The sequence below is a fragment of the Tiliqua scincoides genome, chromosome 3, assembly GCF_035046505.1.
Source record: "Tiliqua scincoides isolate rTilSci1 chromosome 3, rTilSci1.hap2, whole genome shotgun sequence".
Taxonomy (NCBI): domain Eukaryota; kingdom Metazoa; phylum Chordata; class Lepidosauria; order Squamata; family Scincidae; genus Tiliqua; species Tiliqua scincoides.
Window position 1 is genome coordinate 3,618,311 of NC_089823.1, and position 26,807 is coordinate 3,645,117.

A 26,807-nucleotide genomic window follows, 5' to 3' on the forward strand; every position below is an offset into this window, starting at 1 on the left:
TTCTCCAAAATCAGATTGTTTATTGCAGCAGGGAGAGTGTTTAATTCCTACATATCTTTTTGGCTTAACTTGAGCTAAAATATATCAGTCAGCAGTGTAACGAAGGTCATTTGTCACCTGGGACCCATAAATTCTTGGCATCTCCATGAGAATATTATTTTTAGTAACAATCATGACATGAAATGAATGAAAATAATGGTCAGAGAAGAAGCACAGACAATGAACATTTTCTTTTATTGAACTTTCTGTATAGCTAGGGACACCCCTGCTGCTACCACTGTCTTGGAATGCCCTATCTGACAACCCCCTGCAGCCTGAGGTCTCCCCAGCCACCCTCTTCATGTACATTGTTCTCAGTTAATCCTCACAACTCCATAAATAGTGATGTACACAAAACCCTAGCCAATTCGGTTGTTGATCAAGTGGAAAATTCACCACGTGTGCAAATGCTCTAAACTCTGGAAGCACGCTGTGTACACATACTGTTGCTGTATTATTCACCAAAATGGTTTTCTTTCATTAAAATAATTGTAGTCTTGAGGATCCTGTCCATAGCCCCAAGAATCACCCTCTGGATTTTCTTATTGTTTTCCGTGTCCATATATGGAGTTTTCCCTCTCTACAGAAGATCTTTGAAACACAAAAACATGTGTTCCGAATTGAATGCATATGAATACAGTGAAGCTGCCCTGCTACTATGTGTCTTGCCTTCTCTTTTTTCCAGGGATCCCAAGATTTCTAACTTGCTCCTTCAGGCTCAGTATCCAGTGCTCGCTGTGGATGGCTTTATGCCTGTGGTTGATGTCTTCTCTGGCAATAACAGTGGAAGCCTGAAGGTCATTCTGGCTATGGGCTCTGCTGAACAGGTTGTGGCACTGCAAAGGCTAAAGAATGAAGAAGGGGCAGCACCACCTATCTTGTTGCGCCCTGTGCATTCTCTGGATCCCCTTGCGATGCCCCTCCCAAAGGTATCTTCGGTTAACTGTGTCTTGGGTTAATTTCCTTTTCCTAGATTTAGACTGGATTATAGTGATTCACACCTTTTAATATCAGGGCCAGCCTGTAAACAGTGAACCATCTCAAGTTATCAGTGTTTCACGGAGGAAATAACTTATCTTTCAGTAACTGAAATAACATCCTTAAAACTTCTACTTTTCAGTTCCATTGAATGATTCCTTTTGACAGTGAATAATTTTTTCCTATCTATTGTTTACAACCCACTGATGATTTCTTAAACCCCTCTTTTGTCCAAGCCATCTTTTTGTCCAGGTTGAGGTGGCCCAACTAACTATTGTGTTCTTTTAAGGTGATCCACTCTCCATATCCTCCTTAGCTGCCATTTTCTGTATCCATTATATCTTTTTTGTGTGTAACCTGAACTGCACAGGTTTCTTAATTTTCCCACAATTTGTAATGAAAGCAGAAGATAATTGCTTTTCCCACAGGTGTACACATTTGGTCCCTGTTGCGTATATGCAACATTGGGCAGACATGGCTTAAATGTAACAAATTTTTCTGGTAGCAGATGTTTCTGCTACCAGGAGGTGTGGGTGGAAATTTCTTAAGTTCCTTAGGAGTCTACAGCTCTTGTTTGTAATGATATTCAGAATTTGCAAAACTCCTTTTTTTACTTATGAGAATAATTCAAAGACTGTCCAAAATTTGGGAATTCAAAATTTCCCCTGCTCCTGTAAGTACTTTGCACCCATTATACCTCACAGAATTGGATCACGACCCCAGGATTCTTGAGTCTCTCTAGAGCAGGGGTCTCCAAACTTTTTGGCCAGAGGGCCGCATGAAATATCTGGCACAGAGCTGAGAGCCAGAAAAAATTTAAATATAAAATTTAAATAAATAAATTAGAGATGGAACTTGAATGAATGAGTGGGCTCATTCACTCAGCCTCTCTTGCCCTTTGAACACCCTCCAGATGTAATCAGAGCACAGCTCTATAATCCAGATGTAATCAGAGCACAGCTCTGGTCATGTTCAGTCGAGTGAGCCAGAGGCTTTCAGGGGACAAGAGGCCGGCTGCGGTCTGGATAGAGGCTCGCTGCAGGCCTCATCTGGCCCCCGGGCCGGGGTTTGAAGGCCCCTGCTCTAGAGCATGAATGCACATCAGTTAGGCCTTCTAATGCACATGGAGAGGAATTTTCTGCAGCGGCCTCAAAACAAAAGCCCCCTCCATTCACCAAAGACTGAGCCTCGCTGAGCCCCTGAGGGCTTTTTATTTGGGAATATTTTGATGGGAGGGGAGGATAAAGCATTTAGAATTGGTGTATCACATTGATATGATTTGATTGTTTTATGCCTGTGAGGATATGTGCTCACAGAATCTGAGATTGTGAGGTCTAAAAGAATCTTCTTTGGATGAGATCCTTCCACCAGGTTCTGCCCTATGTCACAGGAACTTCATTATGTCTTATTTAGCTGTTGGAGCAAGAAGGGGAAGGACTCATGGAACACATCTTTGAGATCCACATTGAGAATGTTAAAGGGCTCACTCCCCTCCAGTCCACAGTCTGGGGAGAGGCTGACTGTTACGTGCAATACCTTTTTCCAGTTCAAGAGCTGGAATCCAGTATGCGGCGTGGGACAGAGTCATGTGAGAGCGGTAGGTTTGGTTTGTAGAAGTGCTGTTTGCCAGCCAATACATTTCATTGGCTCCTGAATTTTCCTTCCAGTTTCTTAACTGCTTGCTGAGTGATGAATTAAATGTTCAGTAGTAGCTTATTGGTCATGGTGATACTGTCACCAACTGCTGCCTTGGTTTAACAGCATATTTTGACTTCTCACAAAGGAACTAAAATGAGGATGGAATTGAAGTGTTAGTGGTTTGTTTCCTCCTTTTCGCTATTCAGTGGCCCATACATTGCAGCTACTCTAATCACTAGGAGATGGGTTCATTTTATTTATTAAATTATTTTTCCCACTTTCCAGGAAACTCAGCAGCTGACAGAAGAGAGGTACACTGCAATATTAAAAAAATAGAACTAATAATTTCCCAAAGGCATGAAGAAATACCTCCTTTTGTCTAAATCTTCCGCCAATCACCAATCTTATGAAAGAGGGATAAAACCATCTCTGTATGCATTCTGTCTACACTGGGGTGTTAAACATAAGACCCACCAGCCAGATATGGCCAGTGGAAGCTCTTTATCCAGCCCACATAATGATTGGGCTTTCCCAGTGCTGCCCTTTCAGAAGTGCTTCTTCTGCTGAGGCTCTGAGAGGGCAAGATGGAAGGAGGCCTCAGAAGGCACAGATTCTTCCCCAAGGAAAAGATTCAGACTTTTTTCTTGGTTCGTTAGCACTGGATCAGTATTGAGATGAATAAGGTCACTTTTCCCTGGCCTCTGGGGTCTTGAACCAGCCTTGTTTTTCTTTCACAGGCATGGAGTTAAAGCCTTTCCGTTCAGTAACAACACTGTGTGTTCCTGACCCCATCTTTAATGATGAGCGTCATCACTCGTTGCTAGTCCCTGCTGATGTCCCTGTGCAGAGGCTGCTGCTCAGTGCTTTCTCTGCAGAGGGTTTAGCAGGAGGAGGAAGAATTCCTTTTGAAATCTGGTGCAGGTATGTACTACTTCAATACAGCGCAATATACTCTTTGTAAACTCTATAGAGTTCACAGTTGAGGTTTTTGGTACCTATTTAGGAGTGAAAGCCAAGGGGAAATTGTCCATCTCCAGGCAGACCACAGTACTGTTTATGGCTGGCAGGCTGCATTCAGCCTGGTGGGTCATAAATTGTTGTTAAGCAAAATTAATTTCATTCAAGTAGTGCAAGCCAAGCAGAGTTGTTCTTAGCATTAAGAAGGCTTTTCCAAACACTGAAATTCAATGTACTATCTTCAGAGGCCAGTTGAACAATGTTTTCCTAATGCTACTTATGTTTTATCTATTGCCTAGGTATTACTATCCTAACGTCCGAGATCAGATGGTTGCCAAAGGGACCTTGCCACTGTCACGCCTATGTGCCATGGTGACTATGCAGCATCGGGAGAAAGTGGGGATACAGACCTTCAGCCTTCCCCTAATTTCACGAACTGATTGCTTGGGGGAGTCCCATCCCAAGTCCTCAGGTAACTGAGGACTTTGGCATCTATGCTGTTGACCGAGCTGGGCTTGACCAAGAGAAGTTCCCAGTGGTGGGCCCCATTAACACCTCTGTCAAATATCAGCAATATATAATCAACCCTCTTCCTTCTCTGAGGCCGCCACTTGACTGGGTTAGCAAATTAGAAGTTAAAATTAAGTTTTGGAGGCCTTATTCTAGATAAAATGGTGTTGTGACATAAATATAGCAGGTCCACTGGTGAGATTGACCAAGAGACTGGTTCCTCTTCACGCAGTGGGTTAAGGGATACTTCTCTGGCTCTGTTCAAACTGAACGCTTTTCGCAGCTGCAAGAGTGTCTTCCCTGGGAATTACCTACCTGCCTCGGGGGGGGGGGGGAGGGAAGTCCAAGTGTGGGCTGATTTTGGTGGTTGAGTTGCTTGTCTTGTGAACCTAGTGGGGAAGAGCTCTGGGGCTCCTTGTCTTCTCTCCACTGCTTTCACCTTTCCCTCCTTTTGAAGCTTCCCCCTCTTCTCTTCCTGTCTCCTCTTCCTCATCCTGTTCCTTTTCCAGCTCTCCTCCTTTCTGCTTCCTCAGCTGTCCACCCCACCTTTCCACCAGCTGTGCCTCTTTCTGTTCTAGTCACTATCCCAAGCTCCTCTTTGACGCCCTCGTCCTTCTCTTGCTCTGTTTCTTCTAACCCTACTTGCTCATACCCCACATGACATTACTCTCAACTAACTTTAGAATTCTTGTCTTCCTAGCAATTCTATAACACAGCATTTAACTCTTGTTTTACAGGTGGGGAATAACATATCAAGCTCATGCCCCTCAATTGCATGGGCATTTTTGGGGTAGAATGATGTGGAGGAAATTTAACCCTTCCTCTGCCTGTTATTCTCAGCCTCAACCCCTCCCTCCAGGTTTATTTCTTGCCAACTTTTTTGGGGGGGTGGCATCTTGGGTGAAGGAGTTTTAAGGGAGATTTGGTGAGTTGAAGGACAATTAAGCACAATATCTGTTGCTCATTGTTCCCTGAAAATTTCCCACTGCTCCATAACATTAGAGGCATAACATAACACAAGGTTGGGAAATCCCTGTTTGCCTAAAATGTCGAATTTTGCCTTGAAGCTAAGAAACCATGTTCTGTCTGCTGTTGAACAATGATTTGAAATCTGGTCCACCAGGTCCAAGTCCATGCTCTGTCCGTGCAGTCATTCTGATGAACTCTCTCTCTCTTCGAATCTTAGGCTGCAGTCCTTTGCAAACTTTCCTGGAAGTAAACCCCATTAAACACAGTGGGACCTACTTCTGAGTAGACATGCCTAGGATTGTACTGTTACTTACACAGATATGTTAACCTCAAGATGGTTGACAACATGGCCATCTATTCTTGGGAAGGTTTTCTTTATGAATATAATCAGGGTTTTTTTTGTCCAAAGTTATATGGGGGAGTCATTTGATCATATCTCACTGAGATTTTAAAACAGTTGAATTTGTATTTCACTTTCCTCTCTCTCTAGGTTTACTTGATGTGAGTATAAAGTACAGGCGTACCCTGAAAGCAGATGAAGGAGTCATGGCTGCACGGTCCGTTTCAATTTCTGTACAGATACATGCTGCAGCTGGTTTGCAAGCAGCAGCCAGGTAGGAAGAAACCAAATGCTATAACAGACCAGAGCTACTTATTTCCCTCTGTAAAGCAACACAGATGCTTTGTGGGAGTATCTTCTGAGGTGCTAGTTCCTCTGTGGGACTCTGAAGGCCTAAATGGTTGTGTGTGAGGTGTGTATGTGGACTTTCCACTCAAAAACCTCTTATAGGCAGGATATATTATCTTGGATTAAGCTGAAAATTCACCCCATGAGCTGATCCCCATTCCAAGTTCACCCAACAAGCTGTCCATTTGCTCCAGTGGTTTTCAGTTGTGTTCAAGGAAGCCTATGTGCTCCTTGGAAGTTTATCTGTGATTCATCAAAGAGAGATCAGTAATCATGAAGGAAGGGCACCCTCCATATGAGGAAAGGCTATGGCGTTCGGGCCTCTTCAGCCTAGAAAAGAGATGCCTGAGGGGGGACATGATTGAGACATACAAAATTATGCACACGAAGGATAGAGTGGATAGAGAGATGCTCTTTACACTCTCACATAACACCAGAACCAGGGGACATCCACTAAAATTGAGTGTTGGGAGAGTTAGAACAGATAAAAGAAAATATTTCTTTACTCAGCGTGTGGTTGGTCTGTGGAACTCCTTGCCACAGGATGTGGTGACGGCATCTGGCCTGGATGCCTTTAAATGGGGATTGGACAAGTTTCTGGAGGAAAAATCCATTACGGGTTACAAGCCATGATGTGTATGTGCAACATCCTGATTTTAGAAATGGGCTATGTCAGATGCAAGGGAGGGCACCAGAATGCAGGTCTCTTGTTGTCTTGTGTGCTCCCTGGGGCATTTGGTGGGCCACTGAGAGATACAGGGAGCTGGACTAGATGGGCCTATGGCCTGATCCAGCAGGGCTCTTCTTACGTTCTTATGAACAGACTTCTTTGCAAAAACAGCTTACCCACCACAACAGACCTTTCCCTGCAGCGCACATAGGAAAGTATTTAGATTGATCCATGTTCAGGTGGGACAGTTGTTGGCAACCTTCAGTCTCAAAAGACTCTGGTATCACGCTCTGAGTGGTGGTTCTGGAACAGCGTCTAGTGTAGCTGAAAATGCCGATTTGGGATTGACAATCCCTTCCACACTTGGAGCAAGTGTAGTCTGTCCCTGGTCTGTCTCCCTGGCTATGGGCCTTCCTTCTTTGCCTCTTTGCCTCAGTCTGTTGGCTAAGTGTCTCTTCAAACTGGGAAAGGCCATGCTGCACAGCCTGCCTCCAAGCCTGGGCCGCTCAGAGGCCAGGGTTTCCCACCTTTTGAGGTCCATTCCTAAGGCCTTCAGGGATTTCCTCTTGCAGGCCTCTTGCAGATTTCCTTGTATCACAGCTTGGTCTACCAGTAGGGCACTTTCCCTGCACAAGTTCTCCATAGAGGAGATCCTTTGGGATCCGACCATTGCCCATTCTCATGACATGACCAAGCCAACGCAGGCATCTCTGTTTCAGCAGTGTATACACTATCCAGCAAGTCATGGACCAAGGCTTCTAAACAGTAAGGGGAATGTCCAATTAAAGAATTTCTGAGAACTGAATAGGACAAAGTGTTGTATCATTTCATCAGCTTTAGAACTAGCCTTGTTGTTTCACCCCTTCCTGGAAGATCACATGGCCTTGATTTGCAGACTGTTGTCTTAGCTTCCTCTTCTCAAGTATGTCTCGGTGGTAGGAATCCTTGTGCTTACCAGCCAAGCAACATGCCTTTGTGTCTGGACTACTGTTCTAATTCACCCCCATCTCTGCTTCTGAAGACTTGGGATGATTTTGGAGGGTCTAAATCCATGTGGAATAATAAGTCCCCCAAATCTGTGGCCTCCTTAAGTGGGTAGTTTTCCCAGATGGTAGTATTGCAGAATTTAATCTTGCCATGGCTTTTCCTTTATGCTTATAAGTGCCAGGACCATTGATGGGGTCCTCTAACTCTGAAGAACAAGAAACCTTGCCCAAATCTGGGTTAGTCCTGTCAGGAAGGTGGTGGGGCATGTTGTCTGCATGTATAGTGGCAGAGAATCTGCCTTATACACAGTCAGACCATTGGGCCATCTAGCTCAGTATTGTCTAAACCAGGAGTGGGCAAACTTTCAGCTTTAGGGATCCTGGACCTTTAACAATTGTGTAGGAGAGAGAATTTCAGCAGCAGAATTCATCATTCTGTGAGATGACAAGCTGCACCTGCTGAAATTCCCTCTTCAGTACAATTGTTAAAGATCCAGGTTCCCTAAAGTTGAAAGTTTTGCCACCTCTGGTCTAAACTCACAGGGAGCTTCCCAGAGTTTCAGACAGGATCTTTCCCTGCCCTACATGGGGATACTAGGGATTGAACAGAAACTACTAGTTTCTGGTTGCAAAACATGTGCAATGCCACTATGCTATCCTGGCCCCCATCCAAATGAGCGTGCTTCTTATAATGTGCTCCAGAATCATATGCAATACAAAGGGTTTGTATGGTGGACAATCAGATGTTCCTCAGCAGAGAAGAAAATATGTGGAGAGTTTGAAAACAATTGAGCTGCACCACATTGGCTGAAGAGTCATGTACTGGCATGTATAGGAAAGCATTGCTCAATCCCAAGGTTCAGCTAATTTCAGTTTGCATAGTCATGAAGACAGACTCCATGTACAAAGCAAACATTTCAGAGAAGCCCATGCTTTATATTCAGAGTGGCCATACAGTACTGTTGGACACCAACATTGTGATGGTGCAGCTCAAGGTATCTGCAGACATTTTGCTGCATAAACATTACACTGGTCAGCTTGATGACCCCAGCTGTTTGTGCTTATACATCACTAATGTCTATAAAACAGTGGTGTTTAAACAAAGAATTAGATAATGATTTAGGTAGCAAACTTCAATTACAAAGACAATAGTTTTTTTACAGGAGCTGCTCACAGCATTTGATGTTGTGTTAACATTATGTTGTTACCTGTGTTGTGTTAACATGGCAGTACAAAACTGTATAGTATTATTTACAGTTGTTATAACTAGTGCCTTTGTAAGGTGCCTTTAAACTGTGGTTTTCTTAGCAGGAGGAGAGCAGTTGTTCCTGTTCACCACAGTCTCTATTTGCTGGTGTCTTCCTTGTATTTTGTCTTTTTTTTTTTAGATTGTGAGCCCCTTGTGGAGAGAGAACCATCTTCTTTTTTGCTATGTAAACCACTTCAAGAATATTTAGTTAAAAAGTGGTATATGAACTTTCTAAATAATTATGTTTGCAAATGTTCTTTATGTGTGTTTCTTTGCATTACTTTCTTCTCTTTCTTCAGAGTTATGGCAGAAAAGAACCCTTCACTCCAACACAGCGCTGATGTTGGAGTCAACACCTATGTGTCTGTTCATCTGCCCTTCTTCCCCGAGTCTGAGAGGCGCAGCACACGAGCTGTGGCTCGCACTTTCTGCCCAGAATTTGAGTATCATGCTGAGTTTCCATGCAATCTCATAGTCCGAAGAAGCAGTGGAGAAACATGTTCTTTGGGGGAACTCCTGCAGTTTTCTGAGATCATCTTCTCAGTCTTCCACAGGAGTCTGAAATCAGGTGGGTAAAATATGTAGGCAGGCCACAGCTTTGCCAAGCTAACAACATCCATGTGGCCTGCATCATGTCACTGCACTAAGCTGAACAAGGCAGGGAATAGGCTTGGGGGAACTCCTTTTTTTAAAATTTTTTAATATTTTTCAAAAACAAATATAAACCAACACACAACACAAAAAAACAAAACAAAAAACATAACATTTACACAAAAGAGAGTGCAGGAAATCATATGTCATCATATATCGCTAAAACTAATAAATCATTACATATCTTAATCAATTTCCTCTTCTAAATTTACCTCTTAATATCATTTTTCATTCATCATTCATCTATCATATCAAATTATATATATAATACACTCATCTAAATGCCCTATCATATATTTCTAAAACTTCATTTTCAACCAAGCATATAAAGGTTTCCATTGCTCAGTTTGTGTCAGTTTTTGTTGGTGATCCAAAATTTCTGAAAGTCTGTCCATTTCCACCACATTCATTATTTTCTCTTTCTCTTCTTCCTCACTCTCCATGGAACATATCTCAAAATTTTATTGTCATCCGCTATCCATTCCTTTTCCTGTGAGGCCTTCAGTAATTTATCTCTGTAAAAAGTTCTGACGAATTTCACATAAGTTTCTCTTGGTAATTCGTATTTTCTCAGATAAAAAGTGCTCACTCTTCTCACTGGATCCAGTTCTTTAAATATCTCCTCCATCGATGTATCAATCCCTTCTAATATTAATCTGGCAATTGGCCTTTCTCTTCTGGTATATTTTGTATCCTCACCCTTCGAACTTTTGCTGTTTTAGCCGCCATCTTTGTTAATGTTCTTTAAGACCACTAGATGTCCTCAGTGTATTATCTTCCTTGCTCCACTTATAAACACAAATCCAGTTCTTGCAATGTCTTTTTAAATCCACTAGATGTCACTGGCACACTGTTCTTATTTTTGTTTCTTATCTACTATGTTTATACTTGTAGCATTGGCAACCGCATTCCTCAATCTGCAAGACTGTCAAAACATCCAGCTACACTCCCAAACGATAGTAGCAAACTAAGGCAATAAACGCTCCAATGCACAAACTTTATCCAAGGACAGTTAATTTATAATCCACCGAAATTCAAAGTTGTAAAGTTGTAATTATATTTTCAGATAACCATAACAAGCTTGGTAAATCTCTTCTACGATTTCTCCTCACACCAATAAACAGCTGGGGGGGAATTTCCCCCCTCCTCTTCTTCTCACGGCAAAAAAGAACCAAATCAGGCAATCAAATTACTCAGTTCACGCCAGGCATACACAAACGCAATAACACTTACTTAAGTCTTTCAGTGTCTTTTCCTGCAGGTTGATTCCTTCAGCTTGATTCAAAATGAATTCTTCACCATTGCTGCCAAGACTGCGGAATCTCCTGGGAAAGCCCCCTGGCCGGGCTTTATCTCCTCAGGAATTGTGCCATCACATGAAGGAGTTTGTCTCTCCTGACAAACAATCCTCGGATCTCCTCGGATCTGCAGTTTTTGGGGAAAAAACAGAGTGCCTTTCAAGAGCCCAAGAAAGGCACGTCTGCTCAGTGCTAGCTGCCCCCCCCCCGGCTTGGGGGAACTCCTGATAGTGCTCCAGGATTAGATCTGGTACCCCAAGAATGAGCTAACAGTATACGTGTTGTGGTGTGGAGTGGAGCATTTGCCCTCATGCATCAGACAAGCGCTGAGCACAGAGCCTATGGTTAACTCATATGTGCCCCTCCAGTTCCAGACCCAGGCTTAAATGTGTTCTGCTGCATGAAAAAGAAACATCAAAGAGAAAGGAGTGCTCCAAATGTAGCAAGGACAATTTTATTTATTATTTATTTGAGAAATTTACATCCCTCCTTTCCCATACCAAAGCAATTGCCCAAGGTGGCTTACAAAGCTCCATAGTACAAATGAGTTTTTGTTCCACGGGCAGCTTGTGGAACTCTTCTCCTCCAGAAGGAATCCTTCATGGTGTGGTCATCATTTTGGACATCTGAGTATGCCTTCCAAGCTTCTAGCAGGAGCAGTTTCAGGATGGCCAAGCTGTAAACAATGACTTTTCCTGGCTCCGTTGTCTTACAACAGTTTTTTCAGTTTTCAGTCTCCTATCCAAAATTCAACCGGGACTGCTCCTGCTTAGCATTCTTTAGGCAGCCTTTTGCTCAACCACCAGGCCACACCTGCTACAATTTTCATCTATATGATTCTGCTTATACAAAACCAAGCAATAATTCCCATGTTCAATAATTGTTTTTGTTCTGTACTTTATATGCTGGTACTGAATTAATACATTCTAATTGAATAAATCTGGATTTTTATTAAATTATTATATAGCATATTTCATTTGGATCTTACAGCCCCTGCTGCAACAAAAACTCAAGCATCAAGAGATTACCTACTGGGAACTGTGAAGGTCCCAGCCAGAGACCTGTTGATCAGAAGATCAGGTAAATCACACTGGGTTACATTTTGGCAAACTGAACATTTAAGAGCTTTGCTTTATGACAGAGGTACTCGGTAACTAAAGATGATTTTATTTATTTCTCTACAATAGCAAACTCTTTTTCTCTGTTCTGTTCAAGGTATTAGAGGCTGGCACCCAATAACTCTCCCGGAGGAAGTCGTGCCTTCTCACTGTGCAAATGTCATGCAAACTGTAGTGGGAGGTCTGGAATTTTCCATTACTTTTGCTCACCCTGGGCACCGAGAGCGTGTTCTGGATGCCGCTAAACTTCTAGACTGGAATTGGGAAGAAACTCACACTGAGAATATACGAGATGATGGTGAATGCCAGCCTGCTCCAAATACTGTAACAATGACTGTTTCCATCCCCAGGCTGTGGCTGCCTGTACGCTGTGTCTTGCTCGCAGGGCAGGCACAGATAAATAAAAGTGTCTATTGCTACCTTCGCTATAAGCTGTATGATCAAAAAGCCACATGGACGTCGCTTAGGAGACCAAAGTTAGCTGGAGATGAGACACAAGTGTCCATGACCTTTAAGAAAATCAAACAAATAGATCTTCCATGGAGCCAAACCTTGTTGTGGTACTTCAGGGAGGAGAAGCTAGAGCTCCAGGTGTGGCGTGCTTATGGGAATGAAAGTAACGTGGAAAGACCACTGGATACTGATCATCTGATTGGATCAGCATATGTGGACCTAGGCGTGCTTGGACAGAGTTCAAGAAAAATGAGAGCTGTCAGTGGTATGTTTACTAGAAGCAAAAAAGCAGGTAGCAGTCTAGGAGCCCAGTGCAGTTGATGCTATCCGACTTGCAATCTGTCTTATTCCCTTTTTTAAACCCTACTGCTGTAACTAAGGACCCAATCCTATCCAGTGTTCCAGTGCAGATTCAGCCCCAGTGCAACTCCAAGGTAAGAAAGCAAATATTCCCTTGCCTTGAGCAGGCCTCCATGACTGTCCCTCCAGGATGCAGCATACGCCTCATTGGCATGGCTACATCAGCGCTGGAAAGTTGGATAGGATTGGGCCCTAAGGCAGCAATCTCATACACATTTTTCTGCCCATTGAACACAGTGAGACTTACCTCTTAGTAAGCGTGTGTAGGATTGTGCTATAAATTATCCAAGAATAGGTGTACCCCATCTGCCCATATCAGGCTGCAGGCGTTGGCTGTCAGGCTAAGAGAACAAGAAGGAGCTGCATGGTCTAAACCTAGCAGAGGCAAGATCCAGGGGAGCAGAAGCTTCAGCAATGTCCTCATACCGTAAATGAGTTGCCTGAACTGAGGAGAATGCTCTGTACCTATTGCTTAGTAGGGTCAGGGGCATCCCTTTGGGGTCAGCTAAGGTACTTGGGCAGAATGATACTGCAACATATGTGGTACCCAGAAGCAATTAGCTTAGTCTAACAGACTTGGGTGGAAATAGAACACGGGCCAGAGGTGGTAAGCCGTTGGGACCTGACTGTGAGGTGCACTGGTTTAAAGTATATATGCAGACAATTTGGGAGCTGCTACTAGCATAGATGGCTTTTCAAAAGGTAGACAAATTCTTGGAGAAAATTACTTCTGATTACCAGGTGCTGGGGACAAGCAAGGAGAGATTACCCTTTCAGCAGAGACAATGAAGTACTTATAGTAATAGAAGGCTGTGTTCTCTTACGTGAGCTGGTTCATCTTTAATTTGAACACAATACAATGTTGCATGACATGATTGAAATAGGTAGCATAGGTTTACAGAACCATGCAAAAGTAACATTCGCAGCTTGTGAGAGGGAGAAGCTGTAGCTCATTGGTAGAACACCTGCCTTGCATGCAGAAGGTCCCTAGTTCTGACCCTGGCAGAATCACTAGTACCAGGCCTGAGAAAGACCCATGCCCCAAACCCCTGCCAGTCAGAGCAGATAAAATCTAGCTCAATGGACCATTGATCTGACTTTGTAAAAATCAGACTGACAAGTAGAAGAAACTAATTTTACAAACTCAGGAGGAATATCAAGGTTTCAGTACTCAGAGTTTCACATTGCTTTGCCTTGAGAAAAACAATATTGTGATACTTAACAAATCACTGAGAAGTATGTCTAGGGCCAGGTGGTACCATGGTCCAGATCTCCCCATACGCAGATATCATGAAGCAAAACCAGAATGTGAAATTCTGCAGCTTTCTCAGAGGTCCCATGTGATGGCATGCTTTTGAATTGAGTCCTGTTGCTCCCATTGTTGCAGGTGTCTTTCCTTTGTTCCGACGCAACACTTCAAATCTGTCGGGAGCTGCTGTGCGTGTTCATGTTGCACTTGCCCCTTGCAGCCCCCAGTGCCTCGAACCTGCTGAAGATGGCATTGATAGCAACAGCAGTGAATGTGAAGAAAAAAGTAAGGCACCTGAACAGGACCAGCGAGACTTGGAACACCCCAGCCACAATTCGGATCTCTTAGCAATGGAAATCCCCAAGGAGAAGTTGCCTGTGGAGTCTCCTTCTGCACTGGATCATGAGAACATATTTGCAGTTAGTATCCTTGTGGAAAGAGCCATGCACTTAAGTTTAAAAGGTAAGTAAAGCCATGAACATATTGAGCTACAGAAAGGGTGTGTAGACTGTAATCCCACAAACTGGATAAAATGGTTTCTTGCTTGGTGATAGGCACCATGGCTTGGTGGTAGAGTACCTGCTTCGCATTCAAAAGGTCCCAGGTTCAATCCCTGGTACTATCTCCAGGTAGCATCTCCTGAGCTGAAACCCTGGAGAGCTGTTGCTAGCCATCAAAGGTAAAACTGAGCTAGATGGATCAGTGGTCTGACTCAAGGGGAGGCAACTTCTTATGGCTGTGTTCTTTTATCTCTGAGGGTGCAATCCTAACCCCTTATGTCAGTGCTGGAAAGCACTGGACATAAGGGCAATGCAGCTCTGAGGAAAGGGAACAAACGTTTCCTTACTTTGAGGAGGCCTCCATGAGTGACGCCCAACTGCAGGATGCAGCAAACGTCCCATTGGCACCTCTATGCCAGTGCTGGAAAGCACTGACATAAGGGGTTAGGACTGCGCCCTCAGTCACTTCCAAAGGATAAGAAATGTGCTTCAACTGTGTATTATTATTTGCAAATTCCCTTGGCAAGCTCTAGATCTAGGATGAAAATAGAGAAATCCTAAAGGAAGATTATTTTTTACAAGTAGCCGCTCCAGCGATGGCACTATGCCTCTGTGCCACCTGAATCCATTGCCCATTGCCCCCTCTGTTTGTGCCCACCTGCACGCACCCCTCCTATGGAGGCAGGAAGGAGAATGAGCAGGCACACTTCCACGCCCCCCTTTACTTTAAAAGTGAGTGCCCTGCAGCCTCCTTGGTCTGCACACAGGCCCAGGTGTGCTAGGAACATAGCACCATCTGCTTCACTGTAAACAGAAGAGGGGTGGAGTGGGGAGGCTGCACGCCACAGTCTTTCTCAGTGCAGGGAAGAGGCAGATGGGCAGGCTCCCAATTGCCTGTCCCTGCCCTGCTTTGTAAGCACAAATTAGGTGGGAGAAGTGATTTGGAGTTGAGGCTGCTTTTTTCCTATTTCTTCCTCCAGCAGCGCTGGTGGGAGAAGGAAGCTGTCAGTGGTCCAATCCTCCCAGCAAGTTGGAAGAGGATCAGAGTACCCAGTGGAGCAGCAGGCTGTGGAGAGGGTGTGGACAGACAGGTTTTAATATTTGCTTAAAGCTTTAGGTGGTGAGCCCCATGTATTTGTGAGGCAAGTTAATAATATGCACCAGTTATATTAAGTCACCTGGGTTAGGGTGCAGGTTTTAAATGATGCATCTCTTCTAGCTTGGAAGATACAGGTGTTTTTTTCTTTAATTTGGTATATCAAATGCTGTGTAGTTTGTTTGTGGCCACTAAGTGGTGCTAGAGTGCTGCAGCCAGTTGTAATAGACAGAGCTGGTCCTCTGTCTATTATCTGTGGCAGGATGAGAGAAAAATAATACTTTTCCTCTCCATTGGCTTGCAGTTAACATAAGCAAGCGAGAGGAAGTGAAGAAACATGATCACTGTTCTGCCACATGTTTGTGAGGTTTGGTTTTTGCTCTAAAGATGCCTATGAAGCCTGCCTTCCGTTCTTTCTTTATGTTTTATGTGTGCTTGCTTGCAGTTGTTATTCCTCCAAACATCTGCTTCTTGGGCAGTGGAGAGGAAGTTCTTGTTCCCATTGCCAACAGTTCCTTACATTGGAATGTACATCCAAATGTCCATCTCATTGAATGTAATGCACTGCAGTGGAATAGCATCTGCATTCAGATGACCCAAGGTGGAATTCACCATATGGTCTTGGCTTCCCCTGCTATGTTCACATAATCAAATAGAAAACTATACACTTATCATGTGACAGTGTACATATGTTGTACGTGCTTTTCTTTTTACTACATGGAAAGAATACCGTGTCAAAAAAAGTTGTCTTGTGGGGTTTCCAAGAATCCAACTAATGAACAATCCAATCTCCTGTAGTTTTGAATATATGGATAAATTGGATTTGACAATTACCTATAGAGTTTAAAGTGTGATTATCATGGAGCTAGAGTGAACAGCATGTATGCCAAGAGAATGAAATTGTTCTTCACCAGCTGTTTTTTGTTTTTTTGTGCTTGTTCTACAGCAGCATACAATGTTCCTCTTACAAGCCTTCTAAAGCAGAGTTGTTTCTTAATGTTCTCCACTCCCCTCATATTTTATATGAGAGAAACAAGCTTCTCCCATCTCTGCAAGAATATTAACAAAAGAATAATGCCCTGCATTGACAGAGAGTATATTGTCTTGGTACTTTGGAACCTTGCTTGTGGCATTCAAGTTTTGCGTGTTGTCCACATTGCAGAAAGAATCAAAGGAGCTAGTTGTCATAAGCAACTTACCTTTCCTTTTTTAACAAAGATGTGGGACTGGCTGAAGTAATTCTTACAACAAGTGCCAGGAAACTCTTGCTCTGCAAGAGTGCCTCTTATGTTCTGTGAATGTGAGTTCGAAGCACCCATCCCCAGAAGTGACTGCCCACTCTATTTCTGCATGATTGGTGGTTCTGGCTTGGCTCTCCTAGGCAGTCTCTCCTGAGGGTGGGTTACTTCTGCCATGTTTCTGTGTTGGATGGGATAATTCATAATTCTTGCAGATGCAACAGAATTAACCAATCTCAGAGAAGGCTGCTTGTTGCATCTTCCCGTGACTGGATTTGTACCAGTCAGTTATGTTCAGGTCAATTATTTATGTAGCAACGTTAGTGACATGCTCCACTGAGGGTTCTAACAATTTTTCTAACAATATACACACATTTTTCTGGTGTGAGCCTCCAATTTAATTTCATAAAGAAAGTGCGCCTTAACTACCAGGAGTTTGGGAAACACCCAAGTAGGCTGTGTCTGGTTCCCCTGTGTGTGGCAGTTTATTTTAACTCTCCAACCAGAAACATCGTGATTCAGAGAACCCGGCTGTGATACTTCTCCACATCCTTTATAATGCAAACATGACAGTAGCACCAGACTGCAGTGTAGACCTGGCAGCCCTGTTGCATTGCACTTTGATCTGCCACAGCAAATGCCTGGCTGAACCACATCATGGTGCAGGATTTATGAATCGCTTTCCAGCAACATACGGACAGTGCCTAGCATAACTGCATAGTTGTATCCTTGCAGATGCATCATCTAATCTCTTAAAAGTCTTGCATATTTTGGGTCATGCATATCCACATCTCCCTGCTCTTGAGTAGCATGATGTCTTCTAGCTGGCTGTACACAGATTTTTGTGTATTTGGTGGTGCTGGTTTTTTGTTTTCCTTAAAGCTCAGAGATTTCCTAACAGTGAGGCATGTTCCACCAGGAACTTCTTCTGTGCAGCTCCTTTGTAATTAATGGGCCTTTCACATGAGCACATCTGTGCTCTTAGACTTTGAAATGAATAAAAAATCCCAGGGGGTGCTGTGCATCTTTTTTAATGTTAAAGTGTATACAAATGTATTGTGTACATTATTCAAACCCCTTGTGTTCTAGATGAAATTTCTGAACTGAAGTCTTCAGGCACATTTTCTGTAAGAGTTAATGCACAGATCAGACTTCCTATTCCATCTGGATTTTGAAAACCTTTGCCTTGTTCTTGGACAAGATTAGATGCTCTCAACCTGGAGCAGATGGTATTGACTAAAATACTTTGATTGGTTTTTGTTTTTAAAACAAAACACTGCACTATTGTGCTTCCTGAATTTTTTAGACAGAGCATATTATACTCTGAAATAGTTAATTAAATCAATTTTCAGTAGGCTTGGAATATGATAGGGTGATTAGTAAAGTATTTCAAAACACAAGAGATGTTAGTGCAGGGAATTTGGCAGGAAGGATGCCAGCCGGAAGGAAATTGCTTTCTGCAACTCCTGCTATCTAAACAGTCTGGTGGTGACCTTGTTGCAGGTGGCCTTGTGTCCTCCTACCCAAAAAGCTTCTATGGGATTGACATTCTGCATTGTCTTTGAAGCACTTGCCACAGTGTGACCTTGCTGGTGTGAATGCACAGCAGCAACTTTTGTGCTCAACAACAGACAAAGTGGGTCAAACCATTTAACCGATTAGCTAATCTCTTTTCTCGCATATTTCTTCCTGTGTTTTTGAAATAAACAAAGGAGGGACCTAGCAACTTATAATAACCACTTTACACAGACAAGAAATCTTTTCAGAACTTCCACTCCTACACAGCAGAACAACCTTTTTCTAGCGGTTTTGGAAATGCTTCATAATACTGGTTTGTATTTTGCAAAAGTTTCTAAAACGCTAAGCAGCTTCCTTTCTTTAAGTGTGCTGTGTCTAGGGCAATGAGATTGGATCATGTGGAGATCATGTGGAGATTGGATCATGGAGAGCCAGGGTGGTGTAGTGGTTTGGGAGGTGGACTTAGACCTGGAAGATCCAGGTTCAAATCCCCCTTAGCCACAAAGCTTCCTGGGTGACCTTGGGCCAGTCACTTTCTCTCAGCCTCACCTACCTCACAGGGTTGTTGTGAGGACAAAAGGAGGGGAGCAGCTGTGTACACTGGCCTGAGCTCTTTGGAGAAAGGGCGGTATAAAAATGTGAAAAATAAATGTGGCCATTTTAGAGGAATGTGTCCCAGGCTGTACACACTATGTGCCACAGTCCTCTAGATATTGCTCTTGGGTAGCCCAGATTATCCTGTCCCAATAGAGTACATATATTTGCTTATTTTTGCATAAGTCAGTCTGTTTTGAAGACCCAGTCCTTGCTAGGGAAGGCTTGCAGAAGAAATTAAATACATGAAGGTTGATGATAGTTAAAACTATGGGAACAGGAGCCAGGAAACAAGAGCTGGGGGGCAGGCGAAGCTATCAAGGAAGTGTGCAGAGCATTGAAACCCAATGTTACATGGGTTTCATAGGAAACTGAATCAGACTCTTGGTCCATCTCGTTCAGAATGGTCTGCACTGACTGGCAGCAGCTCTCCCAGATTTCAGATGGGTGGGTTTTCCAGCAATACCTAGAAAGGCTGTCCAACTATGCTTTCCTCATATCTTAACGCATTCTTCTCTTTCTATGAGATTACATGCCGTATAAAGACCCAAAGGTCACATGCTTGTTGTGTGCACAGAACATGTCCAGGTAGAGCAGAGTTGTGGCTCCACTTCTTCAAGCACTGCCTAATGGCAGATGTGAACAGCTGAGCACTGATGTCCTTCACCCCGGTTCTTGTTTCTGTACCTGACTGTACCGGCAGGCTTGCAATGAAGGTTTTCTGCTTTGAAAACCCATAGGAGTCCATGATCAGAGATTCATCCTTACACAGGCTCATTAAAAATTACCGAAACTTGACCATTTTGTAATGCTATTCCCTTTGCCCACACTTGGTAGCAGCTGTTTTGCTGAGAAAGACTTCTCTCTCACAGAACTATCCACAATTTCATAATTGCAAGCAGATTGCTCAACCTAACTCCATATTCCATTGACAATGTCTTTCAGGAAGCCCTCTCACTGAACGTGGAGTGCTGGCCCCCAGCAGCTATGTGTCATTTGTTACTGCTGATGCTGATAACCCTATTACCACAGAAATAGTTGAAAACACAGACTCGCCTGTTTGGGGCTTCCAGAGGCAGGCCAGGTATGTAACAGGCTCTCTTTTACAAGATAGTCTTTTCACAGCTGCCTTATCTAGTACTGAAGTGATCAGATGGAATAGCTGGTTTCCTGTGACTGTTTCACAGGAAGTGAAAAGAATTTCTCCTGTCTAAGCAATGGGAGCCACACCAAAATCAGAACTGCACTTCATGGTGTCAAGCCTTTGATCAAAACATCAGCTGCCACTTCTTTGCTGCCAGACAGCTCTAGGAGAAGTGACTCACTGCAGAAAACGAACTGGCAGAGGGAAAAGAGTACTTAACTTTCCCCATTTCCACCATTTTCCCACTAAACCCCAGCAAGCATCTCTCTTACCATCAAGGTGCCTGTTAGGTGCAAAAGTATGCATATGGAGCCCCACAGTGACTGATAAGACATGGAAATGCAAGAGGGAAATGGCAAGCTTTTAATGCTAAGTTTACTTGTTACTTATTAAAATGGCAACACAGAGCCTATGGATCATCTGGGAGCATCCCACCAGATCCATCTTTATCTGCAGAACCAAAGTATCAGTTATTGGTCATTTGCTTAAGTTTCAAAATATTATTTGATAGCGGGGGGGGGGGGTGTGCAGTGGGGAATGATAGCAATTTATTCTTGTGGCTTAAAAATTTAAAGGCATTCTTTTTTTTTAAATCCACAAATCTGTTGTTTTTCAAAGCTCACTATTCTGAGTGGTTGTAAAATGTTATTGTGATAAACAAGTGCTGCTGTGGATTTCAGCTGTTCTGTAAACTTCTTTAGCTCTCCTTGAGAACTTGGAGGCATGTCCCTTACATAGAATAAACAAAAAATGTAAAAATAATTCTTACAGAAATGTTTGGGACCATGTTTTTCACTCAGTTTGAGGTCACTACCATCAAAAGTCATATCAATGATTGGGCTACTGAGCATCTGTTGTTTTCAGAAATTTGGAGACAGATATTCACATACTGTATGCCAAAAGCTGCAGGTTCAGCTGTTTGTGCTCTGAGTCATCTTTAAAATGTAACAAACCGACCTGAGGATTTCTCTGGGAACAAGGGCAGTTGCAATTGCATCAGTTCCCCAACTACCACTACCCTATGTCCATAACAGTTACCTGTATCAATTTCAACCTCTGAATATTCATAGAATCATAGAGTTGGAAGGGGTCTAATAGGTCATCTAGTCCAACCCCCCTGCCTTAGGCAGGAAATCCTTAGAGCATCTCCAACAGGTGCTTTTCCTACATTAATCCTTAGAAAGTTTAGAGGATTCACATAGCGGGATGGTTCAGATACAAAACTGCCATATAGGAAGACTGCTCACTTTCTATGTGACAGATGACAGGTTTGTTTTTTTTCCTGCTAGCGAGGCATATTTCTGATTCTGATTCATTTCCTTTTTTATTCTTCACAGTCTCTCCAAAGAACTTCTCTTGGATCCGCAGCAACATCTTGTCTTCAAGGTCTGGCATAAAGCAGGTATTCTCTAGATATGTAGATACCACTTAACCAAGTCCCTTGAACTCTGTAGCAAGAAAGGGTGTGCTGGTGGGCCCTTGGTATCTGTGGGGGATCCATTCCAGGACCCCCTGCAGATACCAAATTCCACAGATAATTGAATCTAGGAGCGGGGCGCGGATAATGAGGTGCCATAACAACTTACCTGGGGGCCAAGCCCTGCCCTCCAGAGGTTGCACACAGCTCCCGGCCTCCTCAGAAAGCCTCCCAAACGTGATTAGAGAAGGCACTTCCAATTTGCCAGCAAACTGGTAGTGCCTTTCTATTATGTCCAGGGGGCTTTTTGTGATGGACACAACTGGAAGCCATTTCCAGTTGTGTCTGGAAGATCCTCTGAGGCCTACCGGCCCTGGGCTTAGCATCCATATATTCAGATCTGCAGGTGCTAGCCTACAGATAAGGGCCCACTTTAATATGTTGCACTATATAAATCAAAATATATACACCTTTTCTTTGTGCCAATAATTCTGTTCTTTCAACTAGCTAAACTTAAGGGTATTTGTGTATCCATGTTTTAGAGATCATGTTTACTATAGAACTGAAACTGAGAGCCAGGAAGTTCTTCTGTTCAAATCCAGCCTATCCCATGAACCCAACAAGTGACCTTAACAGGCTCGTCTCTCTCAATCTCAGAGACCTCTGCAATTTGGGCATACTAATATGGACCCATTTGTCAAGACTGTTGTACTCATTACTGGGAAAATGGATGGAATGTGCTTTGAATGTTCTGCAGCACTATAGTTTGGTTTTATTCTGCTACAGTTCAGTTTGATTGTTCTATATTTGATTTGTTTTTATTTGTTTCTGTATGCCGCCCTGAGAGGTTTGTAACCAGGAGGGTAGGATCTAAATCCTGCAACCTGGAAATATGTTGTAGCAGCAATAATAATAACATGATTTTGTTTGACGGTTGTCAAAGTGAATGCTGAAAAAGATGCTGAACCTGGAGAAAGGGCTGGCTAACAGTGGGCCAGACTTCAAGTAAGAAGCAGTACTAATTGTGGAGCTGCATTCAGATTGCTTATCCTTGTCTTTGAGAGTTTACTTGGTTCAGTCCCAGAACCATGTGATTGTTTTGAACAGTCTTATCCATGAGTCCAGACCATTATGCTGAAAGAGCTTGCCTTATTTAACTACAGAAATCAGGAGGAACATGGTTGTCTGCCTATCCATAAAGAAGCAGTGCAGAAGAGGGGGGCAAGCCTCTTAGGTTAAAAGGAACAGGGAGTTCAAGAGCTGGTGGCTGGAAATTGTATTTATTAAAAACATCTTAATAGTGTTTCCTCAGCTATGGCACACGGGCCAGGATATCTGTCTCCTACTCCTCTCCCATTCCATGCATGGAATCTGGGATAATTTGTTTTCCTTTCTCTGGGGCATGAAGAATTGCCATAAGAAGAGGTTGGATGACGGGTAGTGTGGAGCACACTAAAATTCCTGCAAGTTGACCATGTATTGTTAGGGCAGTTGCCTTCCACTCCAGCATGTGGTTTGGCTCACTTACAAGAAAATAACTGAGAGGTATGTGCTTTACAAATACTGTACCATGCTCCCCTTGTGATATACTAGTCTAGGTCAATGGTTCTCAAACTGGTGGGTCACAACCCACAGTGTGTATAACTCTTCTCCCATCCCTTGGTGGGGGAAAGGGTGAGGGGGGTGCTTTCCACTTACTTGTAACTAGGTAGGGCTGCTGGATGCTGCAGAAGGTGCGGGGAGACCTGTACAACCCTCCACAGGGCTCCCTGAGCCTTGAAATGTTCAGTAAAAGTGAACAGAGTGAGCAGAAAGCATTTCCATTTTGCAGGAGGTGCTTTTGCACCTGCTTTTACTGAACATTCCAAGCCTCAGGGAGCCCTGCAGAGGGCTGTGCAGGACTCCTCACACCTCCTATAGTCTCCAGCAGCCCTATCTAGCTACAAGTAAGTGGAAAGCACCCCCTCCTTAGCAGCTCGATCCTGAGGATCAAGTTGCTGTCCTAGCCCCTCCCCCGCAAACCCCTCCCCGCAAAGGGAGTAAAGCTCTCTCAAAGTTTGAGAAACACTGGTCTAGGTGGTATAAGCTGTCACTTGTGAGGCTAGGCTGTGTGTGATTTTTGTCTTTGAGGTTACATTTTTTATCCTTTCCCACTTAAATTCTCTGGTTTTTTAGCATCACTGATATGCAATCTTAAATTTTTCTTTGAAATTTAAAGTATACACATTTTAAAAGTGGTGTCCCCCCAACAAGTGAAGTAGCTAAAACCAAATAAATCTAGTCCAGCGTATCTCAAATTGTGGGTCAGGACACCACTAGGTGGGTCACAAGCCAATTTCAAGTGGGTCCCCATTCATTTCAGTGTTTTATTTTTAATATATTAGACTGGCTGCTACCATGGTATGTGACTGCATTTGGGGAAATGTTGCAGACCTGTACTTCTAACAAGCTACTATTTCTATTTTAACAATGATAGTAACTGGGACTTACTCCTGGGTAAGTGCTGGTAGGATTGCAGCCTAGGATTGTTAAAAATTTTCCTGCTTGATGGTGTCACTTCCGATCATGACATCACTTCTGAACATAAGAACATAAGAACAGCCCCACTGGATCAGGCCATAGGCCCATCTAGTCCAGCTTCCTGTTTCTCACAGCGGCCCACCAAATGCCCCAGGGAGCACACCAGATAACAAGAGACCTCATCCTGGTGCTCTCCCCTACATCTGGCATTCTGACTTAACCCATTCCTAAAATCAGGAGGTTGCGCATACACATCATGGCTTGTACCCCATAATGGATTTTTCCTCCAGAAACTCGTCCAATCCCCTTTTAAAGGCGTCTAGGCTAGACGCCAGCACCACATCCTGTGGCAAGGAGTTCCACAGACCGACCACGCGCTGAGTAAAGAAATATTTTCTTTTGTCTGTCCTAACCCGCCCAACACTCAATTTTAGTAGATGTCCCCTGGTTCTGGTATTATGTGAGAGTGTAAAGAGCATCTCCCTATCCACTCTGTCCATCCCCTGCATAATTTTGTATGTCTCAATCATGTCCCCCCTCAAGCGTCTCTTTTCTAGGCTGAAGAGGCCCAAACGCCGTAGCCTTTCCTCATAAGGAAGGTGCCCCAGCCCCGTAATCATCTTAGTCGCTCTCTTTTGCACCTTTTCCATTTCCACTATGTCTTTTTTGAGATGCGGCGACCAGAACTGGACACAATACTCCAGGTGTGGCCTTACCATCGATTTGTACAACGGCATTATAATACTAACCGTTTTGTTCTCAATACCTTTCCTAATGATCCCATGCATAGAATTGGCCTTCTTCACTGCCACCGCACATTGGGTCGACACTTTCATCGACCTGTCCACCACCACCCCAAGATCTCTCTCCTGATCTGTCACAGACAGCTCAGAACCCATCAGCCTATATCTAAAGTTTTGATTTTTTGCCCCAATGTGCATGACTTTACACTTACTGACATTGAAGCGCATCTGCCATTTTGCTGCCCATTCTGCCAGACTGGAGAGATCCTTCTGGAGCTCCTCACAATCACTTCTGGTCTTTACCACTCGGAAAAGTTTGGTGTCGTCTGCAAACTTAGCCACTTCACTGCTCAACCCTGTCTCCAGGTCATTTATGAAGAGGTTGAAAAGCACCGGTCCCAGGACAGATCCTTGGGGCACACCGCTTTTCACCTCTCTCCATTGTGAAAATTGCCCATTGACACCCACTCTCTGCTTCCTGGCCTCCAACCAGTTCTCAATCCACGAGAGGACCTGTCCTCTAATTCCCTGACTGTGGAGTTTTTTCAGTAGCCTTTGGTGAGGGACCGTGTCAAACGCCTTCTGAAAGTCCAGATATATAATGTCCACGGGTTCTCCCGCATCCACATGCCTGTTGACCTTTTCAAAGAATTCTATAAGGTTTGTGAGGCAAGACTTACCCTTGCAGAAGCCATGCTGACTCTCCCTCAGCAAGGCCTGTTCGTCTATGTGTTTTGAGATCCTATCTTTGATGAGGCATTCCACCATCTTACCCGGTATGGATGTTAGGCTGACCGGCCTATAGTTTCCCGGGTCCCCCCTCTTTCCCTTTTTAAAGATAGGCGTGACATTTGCTATCCTCCAATCTTCTGGTACCGTGGCCGTTTTGAGGGACAAGTTGCATACCTTAGTCAAGAGATCTGCAACTTCATTCTTCAATTCCTTAATAACCCTTGGGTGTATGCCATCAGGGCCCGGTGACTTATTGATCTTTAATTTATCAATGAGGTCTGAAACATCTTCTCTTTTAACCTCTATCTGACTTAACTCCTCGGTCAGGAGGGGCCGTTCGGGCAGCGGTATCTGCCCGAGGTCTTCTGCCGTGAAGACAGATGCAAAGAACTCATTTAATTTCTCTGCCATCTCTAAGTCTCCTTTTATCTCCCCTTTCCCTCCCTCACCATCCAGAGGGCCAACCGCTTCTCTGGTGGGTTTCCTGCTTCTAACATATTTGAAGAAGCTTTTATTATTCCCCTTAATGTTGCTGGCCATGCGTTCCTCATAGTCTCGCTTGGCCTCCCCTATCACCTTCTTACATTTCTTTTGCCACAGTTTATGTTCCTTTTTATTCTCTTCATTAGGGCAAGACTTCCATTTACGGAAGGAAGCTTCCTTGCCCTTCACAGCCTCTCTAACTTGGCTGGTTAGCCATGCGGGCACTCTCCTGGATTTAGTGGAACCCTTCTTTCTTTGCGGTATACACCTCTGCTGGGCCTCTATTACTGTTGTTTTAAGCAGCCTCCATGCACTCTGGAGAGACTGGACTCTTTTTACCCTCCCTTTCAACCTCCTTCTAACCAGCCTCCTCATTTGAGGGAAGTCCGCCCGTCGGAAGTCAAGGGTTTTTGTTAGAGATTTGCCTGGTATTCTTCCCCCAACGTGCACGTCAAAACGGATCGCAGCATGATCACTGTTCCCCAATGGCTCAGTAACGTTTACATCTCTAACCAGGTCCTGCGTACCGCACAAAATTAAATCCAGAGTCACCTGTCCTCTGGTGGGCTCCGTGACTAGCTGATCTAAGCCATAGTCATTTAGCACGTCAAGAAATCCGGTTTCCTTATCGTGACCAGAACACAAATTGACCCAGTCAATATGAGGATAATTGAAGTCCCCCATGATTACAACCCTGTCCTTCCTTGTCACCTCCCTGATCTGTTTCCTCATTTCAAGGTCCCCATCAGATTTCTGGTCTGGAGGACGATAGCACACCCCCAGTATTACATCGCTGCACAAGCCTGGTAATTTAACCCACAGAGATTCTACGGTGGAGTCGGACCCACCTTCAATCTCTACTTTGCTGGATTCTATCCCTTCCTTAACATAAAGGGCCACCCCTCCTCCAACACGCCCCTGCCTGTCCCTCCTGTAGAGTTTATAGCCCGGGATTGCGGTATCCCACTGATTCTCCGCATTCCACCAGGTTTCCGTTATGCCCACTATG

At 43.8% G+C, this 26,807-nt stretch overlaps 1 protein-coding gene across 1 annotated transcript in view; it reads left to right on the forward strand.

Annotated features, from left to right (window-relative positions):
• The window catches only part of C2CD3 (C2 domain containing 3 centriole elongation regulator), a 69,919-nt gene that overhangs the window by 20,586 nt on the left and 22,526 nt on the right, over positions 1 to 26,807 (forward strand). The window contains exons 16-26 of the mRNA XM_066621885.1: positions 725 to 968; positions 2,431 to 2,614; positions 3,393 to 3,576; positions 3,912 to 4,084; positions 5,582 to 5,705; positions 8,984 to 9,252; positions 11,624 to 11,713; positions 11,849 to 12,469; positions 13,952 to 14,275; positions 19,705 to 19,843; positions 21,241 to 21,305. Coding sequence (XP_066477982.1) covers positions 725 to 968; positions 2,431 to 2,614; positions 3,393 to 3,576; positions 3,912 to 4,084; positions 5,582 to 5,705; positions 8,984 to 9,252; positions 11,624 to 11,713; positions 11,849 to 12,469; positions 13,952 to 14,275; positions 19,705 to 19,843; positions 21,241 to 21,305 — 2,417 coding nt within the window. The remainder of the gene's footprint in view (positions 1 to 724; positions 969 to 2,430; positions 2,615 to 3,392; positions 3,577 to 3,911; positions 4,085 to 5,581; positions 5,706 to 8,983; positions 9,253 to 11,623; positions 11,714 to 11,848; positions 12,470 to 13,951; positions 14,276 to 19,704; positions 19,844 to 21,240; positions 21,306 to 26,807) is intronic.